The sequence below is a fragment of the Tachypleus tridentatus genome, chromosome 1 (assembly GCF_004210375.1).
Source record: "Tachypleus tridentatus isolate NWPU-2018 chromosome 1, ASM421037v1, whole genome shotgun sequence".
In the NCBI taxonomy this organism is placed as follows: Eukaryota; Metazoa; Arthropoda; class Merostomata; order Xiphosura; family Limulidae; genus Tachypleus; species Tachypleus tridentatus.
This window is the reverse complement of record NC_134825.1, coordinates 160,362,516-160,386,005: the sequence shown is the minus strand read 5'-3', so window position 1 is coordinate 160,386,005 and position 23,490 is coordinate 160,362,516. Positions and strand designations below refer to the sequence as shown.

The 23,490-nt window shown below is 32.2% G+C and overlaps 1 protein-coding gene across 9 annotated transcripts in view; it reads right to left on the bottom strand.

Annotated features, from left to right (window-relative positions):
- Positions 1-19,780, bottom strand: part of LOC143229040 (uncharacterized) — a 34,606-nt gene extending 14,826 nt beyond the window's left edge. For 5 of the 9 annotated variants that reach the window (XR_013015625.1, XR_013015626.1, XR_013015628.1 and 2 more), the window contains exons 1-4: positions 19,689-19,780; positions 10,087-10,866; positions 8,105-8,228; positions 7,238-7,293 (exon numbers count right to left, since the gene is read on the bottom strand). Coding sequence is in view for 4 of the 9 variants with exons in the window: in XM_076460744.1 (XP_076316859.1) it covers positions 4,320-4,457; positions 7,238-7,293; positions 8,105-8,228; positions 10,087-10,833 (1,065 nt within the window). In the remaining 5 variants the exon portion in view is untranslated. Of the gene's footprint in view, positions 1-941; positions 4,458-7,237; positions 7,294-8,104; positions 8,229-10,086; positions 10,867-12,242; positions 12,605-16,908; positions 19,604-19,688 lie in introns of those variants that run through there. The other 4 variants (XM_076460744.1, XM_076460753.1, XM_076460734.1 and 1 more) reach the window with 4 other exon arrangements.
- Between the last annotated feature and the right edge of the window lie 3,710 nt (positions 19,781-23,490).

The window sequence follows — 23,490 nt, the reverse complement described above, 5'->3', positions numbered from 1 at the left end:
ATAAACTTCACTTTAACATTTGTACAAGAATGGACATAATTATTTCCTGTCCAACATGAACCGAACAAACTAATTATACAGAATAATCTACAAGATGTCTGTATGTACTTGTATTTACTCTAGATAACCCAAATGGCTCCTATGCAAGTTATGAGAAGTAATCTAACACAAGCAAGGAATGGATGTATACGAGTGCCTACAGTGATTTACATGGCTCATTATCTCCTGGGTGTATACACAAGGCCTCTCAGTTAAATGTCAAGAATCTGAAGACATGTCAGTGAAATGAATCCCAAAGTCCATCTACTATTTAAAACAAAGGAATCTGGCTGTATAACTTATTATATTAATATGGTCAACATAGCAGTACTCTGCTTCTGAAAGTAGAACATGTATGTACTCTTAATGACGAAAAACCCTCTTTGTTAACCTGAAGATGACCTAGGAAGGTCAAAATATTGTGCTCTGCATATCAATACCCATACCAGCTGTTCTGAGATACATACTCTGACAGTCTGAATATCTCTAACAGTATATCGCATGGTTCTTTGTCCTTATACCACTGTTTAATCACTGTGTATGAATTATGTTGTTTGTTTATAAACAAGGTTATTCCTAATGATATTGTGAACCATTATGTGTAACAGGCTTGGAAAGACCAGATCCAATTTGTTTTTCAGTGAACTGCCTGATGATGCAGTTTGTTTTTAGTTCCTTCTACTTTTGCTGTATTGGTAAATTGTTAAACATCACCACATTTCAAGTTTCATCACTTTGATATTTTTTTTAATGGGTGGAAAGGACACTTCAATGTTTTTGTCAATGTGCTTACTTTAAGGTGTCGTATATGCACGGCATTATTCACATGAGAGATTATAAGATGTGTAAAAAAGTTATATGACATTTTCAAAATGATTAAATCAAAGATATGAAAACACATGTACAGTCCAAATGTTTTTATTTTACAGAACCAGTTTCAAACTTTTAACAAAACCAATTATTTTCTACTTATTTCTGTTACATTTAGCTGAAATTTAAGTACTTATGATGAATATTAAAACAGCTTATTTTATATTTATTTAAAATTATAATACATAACAATGTCCTAGTGTCTTACAGATATATATTATACTTGAATCTTAACTGATCATTGACAATGGACAAAAATATTTATCCAGTACTCCCATGAATATAATTATTTGAAAAATAATGGGTGGAATAAGTTTTTACTTTTTTTTTTATGTGGGTATGCAGAGAAAGTTTGAAGGACCAGTGAACCCTTGTTGTACACATTTACACTATTATTCTCTGTTTTACATATACAAATTAAAAATAAATTGTACAACAGAGATTAAAATGCCTCTTTCTTCTTAATTTTTGAAAATATCTAAACTTTAAAAACCTACAGCAACTAAGTTTAATATTTCATCATTAAAGATCTCAAATTATCATATAGTTAGACAAATTCAAACTAAAATGCACAGCAGAAAATACTGTTTACATATGATATATAGTCTACGTCCATTAGCAAAAGCTCTTGTAGCCCAAGTAACATTTTAAAGGGCTGTGAATCCTCAGATCAGCCGAAGCAACAGGATTCTCATTGCGATACGGTTCAAGACGCTTGTAGTACTTAAATTCTGTAATCAAGTCTATTACAAACATAATGAACACTGAATAACAAAAGCCAAAATGAGTCACAATGTAATGAAACCCTACATATATCAATATAATTCTTTTCATCCTTTTCTTATCATACAACAGTTAAAAACACAACTTCTCATAGCTAAAATATACACTTGTTTTTAAATAAACATTTTCCTCTTCACGTTATTTAGGCACATAACACAACTTTAAATTTGTAGTATTCTATTAAGAATTACAATTTCATAGTTTTTTCTTATATGAGATAAAATCTCGATGTATTATAGTATACAGGAAACAATAATGAATAAATGAAGTTGAATACAATTGTGAGGTCTAATATTTAATCATAAAGTCATTCTTTCTAGTCTAAGTTTATTACAATCACACAAAAGAGCTACTAATTATTTTAATTATGGCAACAAAAATTTTATTGAAATACCATTTATTGCATGTATTAATTCTCTGTATCAGATTAGAAATTTTTTGTATGAAAGGTGTACTCCCAGGTTTACACTTTTATTTTATGACTGAAAACTATTATGCCTATACAAGTAGTTTAAAACACATTTTACCAACTATAACAGGAGATAATATATGTACTATAGTCTATTTCGTATATTGTTGGAAAGAGGAATTAAAGTTTAACATATTAATCTTTAGATGTGCTCTTAGTAACTGACCAATTAAAGTTTAACATATTAATCTTCAAATGTGCTCTTACTAACTGACCAATTAAAGTTTAACATATTAATCTTCCGATGTGCTCTTACTAACTGACCTATGCCACAATATTTTGAAATTAAGGATATTAATTCCTTCATTTACTTAAAATTATTTTAACAGTATGCATTAAAATGTATATTTAATAATTTTCAAATTTATAAGATACATTATTTATAAAGTGAAAGATAAATGTGTAATATGTTTTAGAAAACTAGAGTAATTATCAAACAAGAATGAATTTCTGGATATAAGTTGCACAATAACAAATAAAAGAGTATTATAAAGTAAAACATTATACTAATTTTTATGTAATAAAGAGCCTTATAATTATGTTTAACTTTTTACAGTTAAAATTTCTGTTTTTCTAAAAATTTAAAGTTAATGAGGGAAAGATCAATTCTTAATTTATATAAATATTCTGTATATAAAATTTTTACTACAAACAACTAATAATCAGCTATATATTCTCAAAATATTTTTGGTAGTTATGTTTTAAGTAATAATTTTTAATATGGTTTAATAACTCTAAGTTTGAAATTTCTTTAGCTCTTTCAGAAATTTTGCATAAAACCACACAAGCAGCTAGGCTGCACACAGCCATCCTTAATTTTAAATTGAAAGACTAGAGAGAATGCAGCTAAGTCAATGGCAACCACCACAAACTTTTGTATGAGTGAAGTGTTATATACAAGTCACTCGTACAGCACACTTACAGCTCCAAAACGAAGAGCATATTTTTGCAGCAACTGGCTGTGAACTGAGAATACATGTTAATCTCTACTTAATTGTTGGATTTAAAATTTGTCAGTAAAGATAAAATATCAATTTATCTTCTAGTTATACAAAAATGCTTTGCTGAACCAATGATTGATACTTTCTCACATTTTAAAACTAGTTTTTCTTTTTTTTAGTGTTAAATAACCAACATGAATTTGAAAATGCTTTTGTCACTGTATTGAGTAAAACAGGTTTTTAGTGTATGTATATACACACAGTTGTACTTTACAAATAAACCTACTACATAAACCTTTATTTTAGAATTTCAAATATCTGCAAGAATACCAGTTTCTCAAAATTGAAATATTCTCATTTATGTTTTAGTTAATTTACATAAATCATACATGTATATAAAGTATGTGTGTGTGGGTTCTCTTAAAGCAAAGCCACAAATGGCTATCTGCTCAGCCCACCGAGGGGAATCGAACCCCTGATTTTAGCGTTATAAATCCGGAGACATACCGCTGTACTAGCGGGGGGCATATATCAAGTATTAAACCAATTATAATTTTAGTTAGGTTTGATGTTAAGTAAGTCTTCAAACAAGTTGACTGCCATTATGGACACTTTCAGATAATAATTTTAGATGACAAGGAAATTCTACTTAATAATGCAGTGATAAAACATAATTTCTTACTTATACATTTGTCACAGGATTTAAATACTATTTGCATTTCCTTTGAGTATACAAACACATATCAGTCTAATTATTTGCCTATGCTCTTCAATGAATTACTTTATGAAAACGAAAACAAGTAACAATTAAAATGAACTATATCCTATGCTGCCTACCCAACCATTAAACAGACAAATAAAGTAAAATTATTTCAAGAACATCACAATTTCCATGGTTATCTTAAAGTCATTTATTTTTTGAAACATCCTCGTGTGTTTCAAAGCTAGTAAATTTCTCTTGAATACCTTTTTCCCACCATACAAAGATATACACTAGAAATCTCAATGAGAGAAAAAAAACCTTGTACAAAGTGTAATACGTGACGATCCAGGCCCAAACATCTATACCAAAACTGGGAACAATATGCGAGGTTATAATATCTTCCATATTCGTTGCAGTTTTTATTTGCACAAAGAATTAAAATTTCTTTCAAACAAGCAAGACGAACATTCCTTGTCAATGAAATAATTAATAACAAACAGAATGATGCAATTTTTCACCGGAGCCACAGTTTGAGTCGCAGTGCATCCACTCCATTCAAATAATATCTGAAAAGCCGTTTGTCACGAACAAATCCTAGGTTTTCATACAGTCGCAAAGCAGGTTTGTTGGTTATCTCTGTTTCTAGCACAACCTGTAAACAAATTTCATTTGTCACTATAAACTAATATTGGCAACTAAATATAAGATTTTCTCACATATAAAGAGCTGTTTTCATCTCTTCCTATTGTAAAATGTATAGAAAGATTTCTTCTCAACTCAACTGCATGTTTTTAACCCTTTTGCAACTGGCTTAGTGTAATATACACAAGTTCGTATACACATTTGCACACGTTAAGTATTTATAATCAAACTTTTAATGCTGTATGTGTATCTTCAGAAACTTTGGTAGACTTTTAGTAATGATCCCAAGTTTTTATATATAAAAATTATGACTTTTAATGAAGTTTGTTTTGTTTGTTTTCGAATTTCCCACAAAGCTACATGAGGGCTATCCATGCTAGCCATCCCTAACTTAGTAGTATAAGACTAGAGGGAAGGCAGCTAGTCATTCTCACTCACTGCCAACTGTTGAGCTACTCTTTTATTAATGAATAGTGAGATTGACCGTAATGTTATGATGTCTCCACAGCTGAAAGGGCAAACATGTTTGGTGTGACAAGGATTTGAACCCAAGACCCTCAGATTATGAGTCGAACGCCTTAACCCACCTCACCATGCCTCCTTTTAATGAAATATTTTTACTAAAGATCTGTTTGTGAAACTATCGAGCCTGTGTCATTGCTAATCCAAATGTGATGTGATTTTCATGTCATGATTATAAAACTATTCTCTATCCCAAAACTCTCAAATTTTATTGTGTAATCTCTAAAACCTCCTAAATACATTTCAAACATTTGTTTTCAATAAAACTTCATATTTTGTCTATTATTTTTTTCTGTCATTACTACAGAGGTTCTATCAATTGACCTTGTAACCACAATAAAAATTAGGAACTAAACATAAATCATGCTTTTTTCATTCTAGAATGACTACAGATTACAACAGAAACAAATGTTTAGTCTAAGTAGCTAAAATATCACAACATTGCACACACACACACACACACACATTTATTATATTGCCTTTTCAGTCATACTTGGCTAACAATACAGAAGTTATGACAATGAGGCACACGTGTACTCATTTTATCATATCCAATAACATAAAACTGACCTGTAGTCTTTACAAAACATATTCTTGACTGTGTTTTAATGGACTAGTATTTTTTTAAAAATCCACATTTCAGTTATTATGTTATATGTGTATATTGATCATTGGTATTTACAAAGAAGGTCTTAAACTTAGTTTTCTTAAAACATAGAACAGTAAGTTAAGTACAACAGTTATTTTTTGTTGTTAAGACCTTTGTACTCAGTTGCTGCTTCTTGTAGCTTAAGAAATTTTCATGAAGGATGTGACAGGAAACTGTTTTTTGGGATTTATATATACATCTAAGTAAGGAAAATAAATCATGAATTACTATATCAGTATAATAGAATTCTATTATAAGTTAGAGTTAAATAATCAAGCTGTATTTTGGCCTAAACAAATATTAAATTTTGAGCAGATTAAAGACACTACTTGAAATGTTGTTTCAAAAGAAAAAAACAACATCCTAACAGGACCACTGAGTTGATTTACTACATGACCAATATCTCAGCAAACAAATGAGATAGGAGGTTCTTACTTTATATTCTAGCATTTTAACATTAATTATTTGAGTTTGTAATTTGTACAAAACTACAGACTTTGTATTTCAACATAAAAAACCACTAATTTGAACCAATGTATCATTAAACATCATGTAACACACAAAAATTGATGTTTGTGAATTTAATGTGTACGTTTAAATTAAAAACATTAATAATGTATAACACTAAAACTTGAATTATAATCTACAGTTTGACACCTAATGTATAAAAATTCATAAAATATTAGTTCAATAACATTTTGAATTCAAGTAAAAAATACATGATGTAGCCTTTGAAACACAACCTACAGTGATAAAGTTAAAAATAATTTAATATTGAGTTATTTCCAAAATCAAGAAGCCTAATTATATGAAGCTTTTTTCGTCTTTTAACAAACTTGTCCAAGAACTTAAAAAGATCAAATCCAATGACTGACATTTCTTTCTTATAATAACCACTAACACTTGGGGATCACCTGAGAAGAGTATCATATCAAAAAAACTAATTAGAAGTTATTCACAAAATTGTTATGATTGTTTTCAAATATTTCTCAATACACTGCAACACTATATAAAGTCATTTCTTCTGGTGAGAATTAATATTACTCAAAATACAAACATTTCAATAATCTTTAAAAATTCCTTCTCATAAAACATAACAGTCCAGCACCTATTTTGTCAACATCTACTCATAGGTGTGTGCGTTTTCTGACAACAAAGCCACATCGGACCATTTGCTTAGTCCACCGAGGGGAATGGACCGAAATTTAGCATTGTAAATTCATATACTTACTGCCGTACCAGCTGGGGACTACTACTTATAAGTAAAGCAATTAATTTGATGTATTCATAAAACACATTAATGCATCTTTTAACTCACTAGGTAAGATGAATGTGAGTATTTGTTTATTCAAAAACATACTGAAAGATAAGTAATTTTAAGTACTTCTGCATTCATAAGACATAAAATTTATATACTTCTAACTTAACTTAATCTTATGCTTATTAATAATATAAACATTTTATTACCTTATGCACAAATATTTTCACGTTTCATTAAAACTGTATTGATTTGAAATAAATGACTGAAATTATGAAAATCTTAGTCAATTTTTTACCATTTATATTTTTTAAAGAAAAACAAACTTTCCACATTTGTAATGGTACGTATAAACACAAACCTCATCAGCTTCGTCTGCCAACATGGCTCGAATTGCCTTCAGCACCAGATTTGATCCTGAAATCAAGTCTTCTTTTTAACAGTTTATAAATACAATTATTACACATAAAATGATTTGTGTCAGTAAATAGGTGTTTTTATAATTAATTAATTTAATACTAGTGAAAGTATAAGCTCATACATTTACTATATTGTCATCTTTCTATTTAAGCAGTTTTTATTTTAGCACTCTGTATAAGAACTTGAATATAAATAGTTACCATTATCAAAATATAATAATCTTACTAATATCATTGTGCAATGTAAAAATATGAACACATTTAAAATTATAATTTTCCCATGAAATACCAGTTTTACCAAAGAGCAAGTAAGCAACCTAACGAATGCTAAATTATTCAGAAATTTCAATTATCTAAATTGTAAGTAGTTCAATACTTTATTTTGTAAAATAGGTTATTTTTTACTGAATGGTAATGAACTGATAAATATGAAAATTAATTCAATATTTTGCCAAGATTGTGACTTTATACATAAATGCAAAAAGATGAACTTTTTAACCAAATTTAGATAATTCAGAGAGTTTATTCTGTAATCAGAATAATACAACTATACAACTTAAAAAGGAGATTAATGTAAACATGCCTCTAAATTTTATTTAATAAAGACCATCCATTTAAAAATGTACTTACTTTAATAATGTTCAATTAACTTCCCAATACAAAATAGAATAAAACCACATTTCATTTCATTCGCATCACCACATTACTTTGGTAAACATAAAAACACTCACAAGGAAAGTTTTTTTTTCTGTTACAATGAAATGTTTGTTTTATGTGAATGATATTTCTTCATCCTCAGAATTCAATACCTATTCTCTGCTTCCTGTAGTTTTCATCAACTGCTAACATCGCAATGTAACCTCTTCTTATCAGTTTCTTATGAACATCCAGCTTGCAAACAATGGCACCAATACATTTCTTCCCATCTATAGCCTGACAGTGAAATAAACATTATTGAGAATGTTAAACATTTTAAAAATGACAGGATTGTACACCTGTGTAATCACAAATTTTATGATACAAGTTGAAACACAAGCAATTAACACAGCATTACATCCACCACTATACTGGTACAGATATGTAGATGACACAGTTGCGGGATTCAGATCTACAGAACACACACTTAATTTTTTCAATCACATTAACTCTATACATCCCAACATTAACTTCACATGTGAACAGGAAGAAAGCAATCAAATATCATTTCTTAACCTCAAAATTACAAGAACAGACATACAACTTAAAACAGAAATCCACCAAAAAATCACCTATACATTCCTTGGGACTCAGCACGTGAAACAAAACAAAAAACTCAACATACTAAGAACCCAAATACACACAGCCATAAAACTATGCTCATCACATAAAATTAATGATGAATTAGACAAAATAAACCAATAATTCATCAACATCAACAAGTTTCTGTAGAAAACATTATATGCACACACCTTGACAAAAAGCAAAATCAACTAACGAAAGTAAATATACCCCACGATTTAAAAAATCATGAAACCATATACAGCTGCATACCATATATTCCCAACATCAGCAGAAAAATGACCAACATTTCGCAAAAACTAGCAACAAAATATGACATTCCAGTTAATACCAAACTTATTCAAACACCAGGCACAAAACTCAGGTCTATACCATGTAAAAACTACACTGACAAACACCTTCACACATTTTCGAACACTGCAAATCAAATAAATACAACATAACCATAGAAAACACCCAAATATTAAATAAACAAACATAAACAAATGCAAAATTAAAGAAGCCTTGCTTATACAACAATTCAAGCCTAAAATAAACCAAAGCAAAGGAACATCTTTATACCTATATAAATAAATATATCCAACATCTAAGCACACCCTCTATGTTCCTACACTCAATTATACAACCGCTTTCAAACTTGTGGTCAGCTACTGGTCAGTGACCCTTTCTTTCTTTGTGAACTTGACGATGCCTGAAGAAGGTTGAAACGTTGTTCACTCCTCCACTACAAGTACTTTCTCTACCCATATCAACCGTTTTTAAATAGTTTTGTTTTTTGAATTTCTCGCAAAGCTACTCGAGGGCTATCTGCACTAGCCATCCCTAATTTAGCAGTGTAAGACTATAGGGAAGACAGTTAGTCATCACCACCCACCGCCAACTCTTGGGCTACTCTTTTACCAATGAATATAACGCTCCCACGGCTGAAAGGACGGACATGTTTGGTGTGACCGGGTTTTTAGATATATAATTTTCTCTACAAGTGGGTTTTCTTGTCATCACAAATTAATACTCACACAAAAAGAATATATCTGTGGATTCTGACCTTAGGGTGTAAAGATTTTAGAAGTGAATTTCATGAAGTGAACAGTAACTACTATATTCAAACTTTCATACATGATGTAAATACTTTGGTCAGAGAAACGTGTACAATACACTTAAAACCTTATTATAAAAAGGTGAACCCGAGTCTAAAGTACTAACAACACAAGTAATCTTCAGAGTTAAGTAAACATCTTTATAATTCAATATACTTGTTTTACCACAGATTTATCTGGCATTATAATAAATATGGTTAAATCAGAGGATATAACTACATTGTTCTATTTTAAAGGAAATAAATATGTGTATGTATGCAAAATATAAACATACAAAAATGCAAGAATTGCAGTATGTAAAATATAAAGGTTTAAAATCATTTTTTTTCATATAAAACTAGTTAAGCCCTGCATACAAAAAACTTCTTCAAAAGTTACAAATATATGTAAAAACTAGTCAAATCTGTACAACTTACCAAGAAACACAGTTTAGGCCAATTGTGGATGAAGTATCTATAAGTATATATGGAATAAGGTTCCGATAGATCCTTTTGTATTAACTGGATTATATTGGGCATCTGTTTTTCCGACTCGTACCCTATATAAGTTATCTCACAGGCTTTGTTCAACAAACTCTCTTGCGGTGAAACATTTACCACTGTCTTATTTTTAACTTCTTCATCTTTAACTACATTTTCATTATCACAAGTACTTATTGCAGTGTCTATATCACCTTTAGATAGGCTATTTAGTCCAAAGACTGGTTTGCTATGAACTCCACACACAAAATTTTGATTCAAAGTACTATGGTGGTTATGTGCATGCTCTTCCACAATAGCATTTTGTAAATACTCATTTGGGCAAATTTGGCTTTCACACTGTTTTACTGTTTTGTAATGGAACACATTATTGCCACTACAAGTTTCCAATGATATACCATCACAGTGTGTTAGCTTCTCAAGGGCATGTCTTGCAAGACCATTAATAGTTGTTGAATCCACAGATTTGGGACACGGGTAAATATCTGAAAGACAACCATTAATAGAGGAGGATTTACTTGTCGGGTCGTTCTTAGTTTTATTTGAAATAGTACCAGTGAATTCTTGTGAATGCAGATGAAGCTTGTCTTTCACTTGAGAGGTCACACTGATTACATGGTTCCTATCGTTATTTCTCTTCGAATCGGTTACACTTGTGGCCTTAGCCGATAAAGTTTGATCCATTTCAATGGTACCAAAACACACACATATATTTACCTACAAAACAAAAGTGACTAAATTAATTCAAACATGCCACTTCTCAACTGATTCATACATATAATAGGATTAAACCTGGAATATCACCATTTAACTCAGGCAATATTAAACACAGCAAAAGTTACTCTTACAATTCAGAAGTTCATAATTAAGACAACGAAAGTTCATGAATAAATTACTTGAAACTGACAGGTATACAACTTGTTAATATGTCAACAATACTTGAGAATAAAACAAGTTCTATTTATCTATGTGATATGAACACTGAATTATTTTCCTGTCTATAGTTTCACAAAGCTCAAAGTGATGCATCTTGGCAAGGAAATTTGGAAAAGATTTCCTTCTTGTGTGAGTTAGATATTAATATTGTTGAAAAGTGAACTATTTACAAGTTCATATGATTGTTGATAAAATCCTAAAACCTGTTGAATGATCACTTGTGACAAAAAGTACAAATATTAGTCATTGATTTGGTTTATAAGAATTTTAAATTTAAGAGCAACATCACCTTTATTTATTTTGTAAAAACTCTTGAAAGGCCTAATTTAAAATGTACTTATCATATCTAGCTAAACAGTATCTCAAAAAAAGGCTATCGAGTCAATGAGTACAAACACAAATCTCGTCCCAATACAGTCATCAGGGCTGTAGATTGCATATAAAATATAAAAATATCTATCAGTTTTTCACTTCAAGTTTCCTCTATAACCCTCTCACAGGAATGTTTTGTCAAGCTTCAACATAGTGGAAACTTGCATCATTTGTACTAGATTACAAGAGTACAAATTAACTTTCTGTATTACCCACTGTAAGTTAAAAAAAATTATAAATGTTTAGTCTGTTTTCCTTTGAGAGAAAACAGCATCATGATTTGGACTCCATATTTGTGTTCAGGGAATATGATATACAGTTACATTTTAGTGAGAAAGTTACTGGTTTATGTGCAAAACAATCATCAAAAGTCTTACGGGCAGTATTTAGCAAAAGTCATAAGGCAACACGTTATACATTAAGAATCAAAACTCCATTTACTTCATTTATATTACTAAGTCACATTAGTAATTTCATGCAATTTGTGTACATATTATTACAAGTAAATGTCTTATATGGAAAATAAGAAAACATTCTAATAATAACAGAAAGAGAAATTAACTTCTATCAGCTGAAACTTCATGGTTTAAGGTAGCTTATAAGTAGCAAAAACTATTATCCATAAGTTAATGACTAACACAATATATCAGGCCTGCGAGTCTTTGACACAGAATATACACTATTTAAAAGATGCACATATCCATTTAACAACATAAAACAAATAATAATAACACTGATAATTTAGTGACTCAAAAACAAATGAAGAGGCACCACAAAATACTCACATCAAATACATGTCCAAGCCTGAGACAGAAGAACTGTATTGGTCTGATTATAAAGCAATGCTTTATTAAAATTAATAATTAGGTTGTAAAACTCATAGTTGCCTAACAATCATGGATGATCACAGACCCCTTCCCCTACTCTAGCCTGTTGCACTCATGAGCATCCAGATAGCACGTATCTACACGTGTGTGCTAGATGTTCATTCATGATTATTGAAAATTCTTGCAACTAATTCACTTGCAGGCTGTATTTAGTGTTTATTGTGCTTGTGCATTATAGGTTTGACTATGTTAGTTTTAAATTTTGTAATAATTGTAATCTGCAAGTCTTGTGTCAATGGTCAACCCTTGTGCAACAAAAACTGAAAGACAGGAAACAAGAAAATGTCAAATTAACAAAGAATTATGATGCAAGTCTTAAAATTATAGTAGTACATGAACAGACAAAACAAACAATTATACCATTGCTGGAAAATTTGGAGCAACTGAAAATAATGTGATGTGTTTGTGGTAACAAAATTAACTCCTTGAAGCACATTCTGCAAGAAAAGTGTTTTGCAGATGTAAAAAGGATGTTGTGACACTGTTTTCTTTCCAATGGTTTCTAAAAATTGGAGTTGCCTTATATTCAACATCACCCTATAATTAGGCTAATACAAAAATGTCTCCTAGAGCAATTTTGTTGCATTATAACTTTTAGTAGATTCAGGAATCACATTTAATAGTAAGTCTACTAACCTGTTTTTTTCAAATACTCTTTCCAAACAGATTAGTTTTACAAACTGCACATAAGGCTTCATTACTAAAAAAAAGAAATGGGACTAATGGCCTTTCAGTTCACTAACATCAAGCTGTTATTCAATGCAACCATCTACTTTTGATCATGAATATTCATGTCTATTTAACAAAATTTTGTAAGAATTCAACTTAACAGCACAAACCATACCATCAAGCAAACCAGTTCATAACTGTAATAAAATTTTCAACACTTTTAGATTTTCTTTATTAGCTTAATATCTGTATAAAAAAAATTTGGTTGGTTGGTTGGTTTGATGTTTTATGGCATAAAGCAACTTGGCTAACTGTATCAAACATCCCGTAAAAAGTTAAAATTAAAGAAATTTAGTGAAATTCACAAAAGGAAATTAAGGTAAAATAAAACAATGTTTAAGAAACAACACAAATAGCATTAAAAGGAAGAAGCAGAAGTCCCAGATATCCAGCAAAAGCTTTCACCTAGAATATCAGCAATGCTCTGGGTATCAACTAAATCCTGGCCATCGGAGAGCAAGATTGAGAGGGGGACATAATTATATTGCTCCACTGATCTTTCTAATCTTGTCCCATGTGACTCTGGGACTGGTGGTAGAAGATATGCTGGTTGTGAACTTAATCCAAGATTCCTTCTGGCTTTGACGTCACACCCAATGATCACATGCGTGGGCCTGCTTTAAAGCGAGGAGGTGCGAGAGTGTGGGATACTTACGAAAAATATCACAGGTCCATTTTTCAGCCTTCCGTGCCATGTGGCAGGCAGGATTCCACCACTGACGAGGATATTTTGGAAAACGGGTCGAGGTTTTAGGAATACATTAGGCAGCTGCCTGTATAATACAGTCAGTTACTGCGAGAGCAATGAAAGATGCCAGTTTGTTTGATCCAGCTTCCACCGAGGCACGTGGGTCGGGTGGTATCAACCATGGCCAGTCTCTCAAAATTATAGGAAGATGATACTGTCAACCCTTATGAAAAGTGGGAGAATAATGAAGGGGAGCAAATTTAGAAATCAATAACAGTAAAGGACTGACTAGGTGCATGAAAATAATTACAAGAACTGCTATTGAAAAGAGAAAAGGTTGTGATCAGAGACCATACCTCTCCCATCAATATCAGCACTTCCCCAAAGGGGGATGACGTCCATTAAAGTCCCCCAGGATTAAAAAAAGAAATGGCAACTATTGAATGAGAGCATCAAGGCCTGATTGATCACAGGTCTTTCCAGGGGGCAAGTAGAGAGAACAAACAGCAATGGTACAACCCAAGGAAACATGGATGGCTACAGCCTCCAAGGGTGTGTCGAGTGGCAAAGACAGGGTGGGCACATACTAATCAACCAACAGTGCCACCCATCCATGCACTCATCCATTACACAGCCTGCCATTTCTGTACAAAGAAAAACCACCAAAAGATGGCTAGTGGCAGGTTTCAGACATAAGGATGGTAAGAAGCAATCAGTGTTTTGATGTCATCCAGATTAGAACGTAGACCTTGACAGTTCCATTGTAACAAGGTGGCTTTTTTTATGAACAAGCTAATTAGGTGGAGAACCCTTCTGTTTACAACCATGACTTTTTTCAAGGGAGGTCTATCGACCTCCATGGATCCTGTCCTGGGTTAACTGGGAAGGCCTTTGCTGTTGGAAGAGGATTCTAGGGACTGAGAACTGGAAGAAGATGTACCCAAGGAAATACCTGTACCCGGAACCAAAGGAAGTGGATCTTGGGATTTGCTGTAATGTATGTTAGGGAAAGAGATGGGTAAGAGTCATTGCAATTGATGCAACGATGGTCCATCATAGGCATCGTGGTCCTTGCTACTGCAATGAGCACACGTCTAGGAACCACGACATAACATCTTTGAGTGACTGAACCCCTGAGACTAAAAATATATGGCCGTACCCTGCAATTAAGATAACCTGTCTTGATGGTGGCAGTTGAACGTGGTAATGTAAATGTGAGAATGAGGTCACTGGTTGCTATCATAATTCCATATTTGCAAGTGGAGATATGCCTCACTGCAGAAACTCCTTGGGTGGAAAAACCAGTGAGAATCTTTGACTTAAGGATGTTCTTCAAATCCCTCTTAACAATAACTCCTCGTGATGAGTTCAAAGTAGCATGAGGTGTAACCTCAATACGTACATCCCCAACTGCCTCTGAAACCAAGGAGTTCACTGTGTTGAGATGTGGATGTTTTCATCAATATGTCACCAGAGTGAATCTTCTTTACTGACTTTGGAGAACCATCAAGTCCCTGCAGCCCCTTCTGAATGAAAAAGAGAGATATCTGTCTGAAAGAGAATGTACTATAAGAAGATGAGGTACAGCACGTGTTACAGATGTTGTAGATTGCTGCTCAGAATCTTCAAGATGTGGTCCTTTACCTATGTACAGATTTTTCACTATTTTATTTAAGTTTTTATTTGGAGGATCCACAATAAAAAAAGGAATAATTTGAGGCCCACTGACTCCACCCACCATGGAACCCTACAAGAGGATACACTACAGTGCCAAAGAAGGACACTGCAGCAATGCCAGAGTTTCATGAGCACTATACCCAAACATCAGCATCAGATACAATCCCCACAACACCTGTTGAGAACATCCAACACTGGTACTTTATTGACCTTAGCCCAAGTGGACCAGCCAAATGACCCTAGGGGGCCACCCCAAGGCTGCCCACCTACAGAAATTCAAGGCCAAAGTGGTGTGTTAGGGTTAGACCCCTCAATCACCAGGATCCTCTACTCCCCCTTCAAGGATCACCATGCACAGCAAGCACATGGTTGGATGTTTAGATCCCAGAAAAGATGAACTGAAAGAATGGAACCTTCCCTGGGAGGTCCCCTCACAATGTACAGGAATCCACACTGAGGAAAAAAAATTTCACTACTCAAACAGAAACACATAAACATGGGTTTAAACCAACAGTAATTCCAAACACAAAAGTTACCCTAATATAGATCATTTGTTAGACCTCATTTGGTGTATTGGGTTCAGTCTTAGGTTCCTATCTTATGAGGACAGGTTGAGATCTCAAAAATTTTCTCTTGTAAAAGAGTGCATTAAAAGAGATCTTACTGAATTAACATTAAGGAAATCACAAGTATCAATGTAAGTTGTTTTTTTTTACCTTATGGTGAGAATAGTATGTCAAGGAAACATCTTTACACTCTAGAAATCACCTTCAGTTAAGATAATCTTTTCTAACAGAGTAGTTAACCTTTGGAATAGACTGCCTTTAGATATGGTGGACAGAGTAAGTTTAAGAGTTTTGAAGAAGGCTGAACAATATTTTACATGAGAATTAGTTTTGGGACAGTCTTATTAAAGCAAAAGGCCCCCTTTCTTTAAATTTCACATTAAACTTGAAATAAGCTATCTTTGGAACTACATTTGTTTCTTAAATTCTGTACCACAAGTTAATATATATAGATAGATTTTTCAAAAACTTCTTACCATGATTTTGTCTTTAGAAAAAGGCACAGAATTTCACAAAATATTTCAGATAAGAACAGACTATAGGACTTCTACATACAACTAATAATGTTCATCTTTTTATTTTCAAAATTTAATAAACTGGTGTCTTCATTGAATAGTGCAAGTGATTTAAAAAATAATTCTTTTCCCCTCTCCTTTGGTTGTTGTAGTTTGTAAGTATTAAAATGTTGTAAACTAAGGTTGTTGAATATATGAAAATTCATCACTCAAGTAATGAACACAAGGCCATATACATCTCAAATAACATTTCTTACCATTGACTTACATGCATCTCACTGACAGTAAGAAGGCATTAAACTATAATAATCTGAAATACTGAAATATAAAATTGACAGTATGTAGCATAGTACTTTAAAAAATGGGCTTTCTTAATTTACTTAACTCACCACAGATTTTGTCTGACTGCTTCTTTTTCTTAACAAAGACTCTCCAGTTCACATTGACTTTCAGAAACCTTCTGATAAGGTTCTGCATAAACATTTAACTATAACATAGCACTTTCAAAACACTGTTAATGAACTAAAAGGTTGGCATGCTATTAATAAAAGTGACAAGTGGATATTATTCTCACTGGAAGAATTCCAGTGTGGGTCTATCTCAAGTCTGTTTTGTGACCTTTATCCCACATTACTTTTATCACAGATTTAGATGATTAACTTGACAGTAGATCAACCAAAACAACTGAGAATAACACTACATAAACTGATACTAATGAAAATGTTTCTTTGATTCAGAAACACAGTATAGTGATTGGATTAGTACACAGAAAATGTTCTTTAACAGTAAAAAAGAATTTTAGAAACTGAAAAAAAGAACCATAACTGCTACAGGAGAATAACAATAGGGTTGGTAAAGAAACAGGAGAATATGATGTAATTACTGGTACATTTTGAAGTGTTTCTAAATCTGCTTCTGATCATTATTATTCCCAAAACAAACATCAGTTTTATAAAAATTAAAAAATATCAAAAACAGATTTCAGAATGTGCTGTAGACTTGTTCCTAATCACAACTGCTGTAAAATTATCAAAAACCAGAAGTGTCACATACTGATAAAAGTATTACATTCCTTTGAAATGTGAATACATCAGACCATTCTAACTTACTTATAATTTAAAAACATTATATGAAAAAAAAAAGACCATTTGGTTAATCAACATTAAACATAACTGTACATTTTAAGAAAAGTCTACAAATGAAATGTATCTGCTGAATGGATGAAATTAACCGAGTTCATCTATTTTGTAAAATGATTTATATTATTGGTATTTAATTATCTGCTGCATAAAAAGCAACATTCATCACCTAATATTATAAAATTAGGCTAAGACTTGCACTTTGTTACCACAAACTTTCATTTACCATCAAAACTATAAAGGTATCTGACTGTAACTGCCTCGTTAGCTACATCAAGTTCCATGGCTAAGAGCTAAACAAAGATTGTCTTTTAACATTTGGACAGGAACTGCACCTTAGTACTTTACACTAAAATTGATTCTCTGAAACATATTCAATGGAAAAATGTACATTTACATTCTCAGGTTATCAACAAGTTACCTAATTATTAAAATTAAAAAAGTATTATAATGTTCTTTATTAATCTGAAATAGCAGAGTACAATTACTCAAGTTTCACAATATTTTCTATTAACTATTTCTTTTTTTACATGTACTAAAATAATTTGTAAACTTTGTCTTACAAACAGACTGCAAGGTCCTAACTGTAACATTTGTACATTATTTATGCCTCACATCTGAATAAATAGCTCAAAAGTTGACATTTTTCTCAAAATGAAAATGTATTTCCAGAAGGTACATACTACCTCTCACAAAATACCTTTTCTCAATTAGTACTGCCCTATATGTGAGGAGAATTCAGTTGTTTTACAAAGGATGTGGATTATTTAGCAAACTAGACAAATAAATGTCAGATGACATTTAATTATGTTAAGTGCGAGGTAATGCAAATGGACAAAATTTTGGGCTTGATTGAAATAAATTCAGTATTGTAATGGAACAAAATAATCTTGATGTTTTGATTGATCATTCCTTTATAACTTTGATGTATAAGATTTTGAGCTGTATCTTCAGAAATAATGAATACAAATCAAAGGAAGTTGTAATTTATTTGTAAATATCTCTGGTTAGGCTTCATTTAGAGTAATGTGTTCAGTCTTTGTATCCTTCCTAAAATGATTCCCGAGATGGAATAATGGTTATACGAAAAAAAAAAAAGGGTTAGATGGGACCTGAATGTAGTGTTAAAAATGATAAGGGAACAGATAGGATTAGTGCAACATCTTTCTTCATGCTTAATGGTAAAAGTGGTAGGACTAGTAGAAAAATATTTAAAACTTAGCAGGGTAGAAATCATGTGAATTAAGTAATTTTATTTTTCAATCATGATAGGCAGCCTTTCAAACACACTGTCTTTAGATGTGGTAGACACAGCATGACTGGTAGAGTTGAAAAGAGGGATTTGATCAGGTATTTTGGGAGCAATGGTTGGACAGAAATTGATGGATACTGACAAAATGAAAGGAAATGCAATGATAGACAAATGGATTCCTTGTTCTTCCTCAAATATTATGTTATAATGACAATTTTACAGCTTACTTATATGTACAAGCCATACAAATCATTGCTACAGTTGGGATCTAGAATATATAAACAAAATGCAAACACTTTTAAAAATGTATTGAAACAACCCAATTTCATAGGCTTAAGTCAGGAATATTCAATAATATAATAACAGTACTAATTAAAAGTAATCATAACCGAATAAGCTATTTTTTCCTTAAAAATGCTCATACACAAATTATAACGGAAAAAGAAAGCAAGTAGACGCTTGAAAACTAAAATGTACTTCAGTCGAAAGGTCAAATTGTGTATCACTGTTACCAACTAATAAATACGCTCATTCGACAAAACTCTGAACGATGATGAGCCATACGACTAATAAAAACTACCACCTGACTGGCAGCAACACAGCGAATTGGTACGATTATGCAAAGGAAATCTGAACACAGATACTGAAACAACCAAATGAGAATATGCCATGCTTATTATTAATACAATTGAAAATTATGAGTTATAATATGTTGTATCTTCAAGATAAAATGCAATTTTTATCTAAAAAAAAAGATAAAGCATAATTTAAAGCATACCTAGGCTACCACATTCTCGCCTTGTATAAATCTTAACCTCTTAGTCTTAGCTAAATTTTCGTGATTTCAGTGACACCTAACACATACTTTATATTATTTATACTATTTCAATTATTTATTTTTGTTGTTTTAAAGGTACAAAGAAAGATAAAATGTTGAAATATTTTATAATCCAAATATATTTCTAAATTTATATACATCATTGATACTAAATTTTTTTTACTACATTAAAAGTTATTATTTTGTTAACTTACAATATATAACAAGAGGCTATTTGTCCTATTTAAACTGTCCGATTTTCTACTATCCCACTCTAAACTATAAGAAACAACATTTTTCTTATATTCAACTCCGATCTCTAATACTATCTAAAATATGGCCTGGCATGGCCTAGCGCGTTAAGGCGTGCACTTCGTAATCTGAGGGTCGCGGGTTCGCGCCCGAGTCGCGCCAAACATGCTCGCCTTCCCAACCGTGGGGGCGTTATAAAGTTACAGTCAATCCCACTATTCGTTGGTAAAAGAGTAGCCCAAGAGTTGGCGGTGGGTGGTGATGACTAGCTGCCTTCCCTCTAGTCTTACACTGCTAAATTAGGGACGGCTAGCACAGATAGCCCTCGAGTAGCTTTGTGCGAAATTCCAACAACAATTCTTTATATTTTAAAAAAATCTCATTTTAAACGCCTTTAATGCTAATCTGTTTACAACATCTAACGTCAATAATTCTGTTAGAAAAGTAACATTATTTTACTTCGTAAGAATTATACCAAATATTTTATGCATTCAACTTAACGTATAATTTCTTCTTGCAAACTTAAAAAAATAATTAATACTGCAATAACCAATACACCCAGACTCATTTTTATTGAGAAGAATCTGCGAGATTTCAAAATCAACTAATCAACGCCTTAACAACATTTTAAAATCCTCATTGAATTAAACTTACCTTTACATCAAATAAATTCTGTAGTTATTCCTTATTAACGAATGTCGTTAATAAAAACTAAAAAAGACCAACGAACCTAGCATGAAGTTCTGTTGTGGTACATGGCTTATGAAATGACTTTTTGTGTAATTCTCTCCATTTTTAAAAATCGTCTGCCTTCGACTATGCAACCAGCTGTAAGCCTATTTAATGCTGTTGTTGTTTAGTGCAATGCAGTAATATAATGTATCTGCACTCTGTCCACCCTGGGTAACGGAACCCCCAGTTTTAACATTGTAAATTCGGAAAGTTACCTCTACCCATTGATTTAATTAGGATAGCTTCTAACCTAATAGACTCAGCTCTCATGAACACTTCTCACATAGAAACTTTTCAAAAGCTTTCTGGAAGTCCAATAACACGAAATTAATTGCATTACTTGTGTCCAGCAAAATAATTAGAATGAATATGATATAATAAAGTGCAAACTGATGACAAAGCAGAACCAAGAACTTTTCAGCACTCGAGAAAACTCATATGACTTTTTATTGTATCATTTAGCATATGTAAGGTATTAACTACTTTTTGTTGACTGTTGAAACTTACGTATTGCTGCGTGCAACAGGAACAATGTCTTACATACATCGATAATATTTTGTACCTTAAACTCGCATTTGAATACCTGATATAGTATTCCAATGTCACTGAAATATGCCATGCGTTTCAAAAACAAGAAAGTATTATCGTATATTGGGTGACTACTTAAAGCATAGAAGAGAAGACTATATTATCACTACAATGAATGGAAAAATGGCACTTGACATGTGAAGCAACTGATGGTCGTAAAGTTTCTGATATCAAAGATATTTTCAAGTGCAACACGATTCACGAACCAAAGTGGTCCAGAAATACCTTTAAATAACAGCCATTTCATGCTGATGTTTTATGGACATGTATGCACAGTTGTCATTGTTTTTTTATGTGAAATTAATTTGCCAATGTGCGGTCTTTGTCACACTTAGGTCATAAATACCCACATTTTACTTTCGTTGCGGCGCCATTTTAGACATGTCTTTTCTAATTGTTTACCCATGACGTTGAACAATGTCATTTGCGATATTTTAATTGCATTTTCATATTTTAAGAGACATTGGCCTTTTTCTTATTATGTTTTGGCTGATTTTAAGGTATTGTTTAACTTATTTTCGTTATATTTTTTATAGTATTTTATTTATTTTCATCTCTAGTTTGGCGCAGATAGCCTCATTGTTTTGCGCTACTAAACTATAACCATCCGATCATACGCACAAAGATGCAAAGGATGAGGTAAACAATGCAATGTCTAAGAATCGTTCACACTTGTGGAATTCTGTCACTGAGTTGTTACGTCTTCATAACAGATAATAGTCCAAGATATTGTTGGTCCCTCCAATTATAATTAATATACATCTCCTGAAAAAGTCGATGATAAGTTAGCTAAATAACGAATATTTTACCTTGAAAGATTAAAGGAGATTCACAAAATAAAATATCAAGTTTTATAAGTAAGTCGTTTGCTGGTTCAGGTAAGGTATTGATTATGGTAAAAGCCCATACTTCACTTTATCATTTTCAGTATCATAGTTTGAGCGAGCACATAACCCAAACTATGAAGTATATGCGTTATAAGTTAATAAGTTCAGGCTAAACAGATAGGGATGGTTATTCGCTATATATATAATTACGGTAAGTTTCGCAATGGAACAACAGCTTACTGGCTGTTCTCTAAACATGTTAATGTTTGGAAGATATCTTATATCCCCAGTAGCACTCATGTACAGCCCTTGCTTGGTATGGATTTACCAAATGTTCACAAGAAAAGGTGGAGTGGATATCATCCACACTGGTTAATCTTCACGGATCTGCACATCAACTGAAGATGAAGGAAACTGTCACACAGAAGGAAGTTTATAAAAAGACAGAGAAAGAACAGCAGTACGAGTGAAGAGGTCACGTGTGACGCTGATACGGACAAGCAGCATGTGACTGAGATCCAGTTACATTGGACCTTCTCTTTTAATGTAGCAACTCAGTACATTGAATATAAAATTCGGTGTTTGTGTGTAGCGTGAAAACGTTTGAAATGTATTTATAGCCTGAAATCATACATGACTAACGATCCTTTGAATGACTAGTTTGACCAAGCAGTAGAAAGTGAACTACACAAAACTACAGATGATGATGTGAGGAAAAACGTATACAGCTCTGGTCTGGTGGGGGGGAGAGAGAACAATATTGAACCCTTCATTATAAAGAGTGAAAGGAAGAGCAGTCATTGCCTGAGTGACTTTATTCTTTGGTGCACATCAATGACCTTGGTTGCTGTAACTGTAAGTGAAAGATAAACACGAATGGTTGTAGATCTTAAATGGCTGTTACTTCTTGAACAACTCGATGAAATGAAATGGTATAGATGTGGAGCTGTCAGGTAAAATTCCGTCGTAAAATATCTATAACATATTATAAGATAATCATTCGACTACAACTACTGAAATAGTGAGTGATGATAAAAAAAAAGTGTCTAGAGTGCCAGTTGGTGACAAGTTGTTGACTATAGCTTGGACACTAAGCCTGTGATGGACGTCATGTGAAATATTGCATCTCTTATATTTGTTGTTTCATGGTAAGAGAGAGAAAGATTTTGAAGTACATGAACAGAAATTAAATCACAGTTAACTTATATTTCTGATCTTATGTGATAGCTACTGTTACCACTGGAACATTATTCACATGTATGCAATGAAGAATGGGGTAAGGAAGATACCAGAAAACAAGATTCATATTTTTCACCACAGTAATTTTTTAAATATGACCTTTAATAGAAATATAAAAAATAACC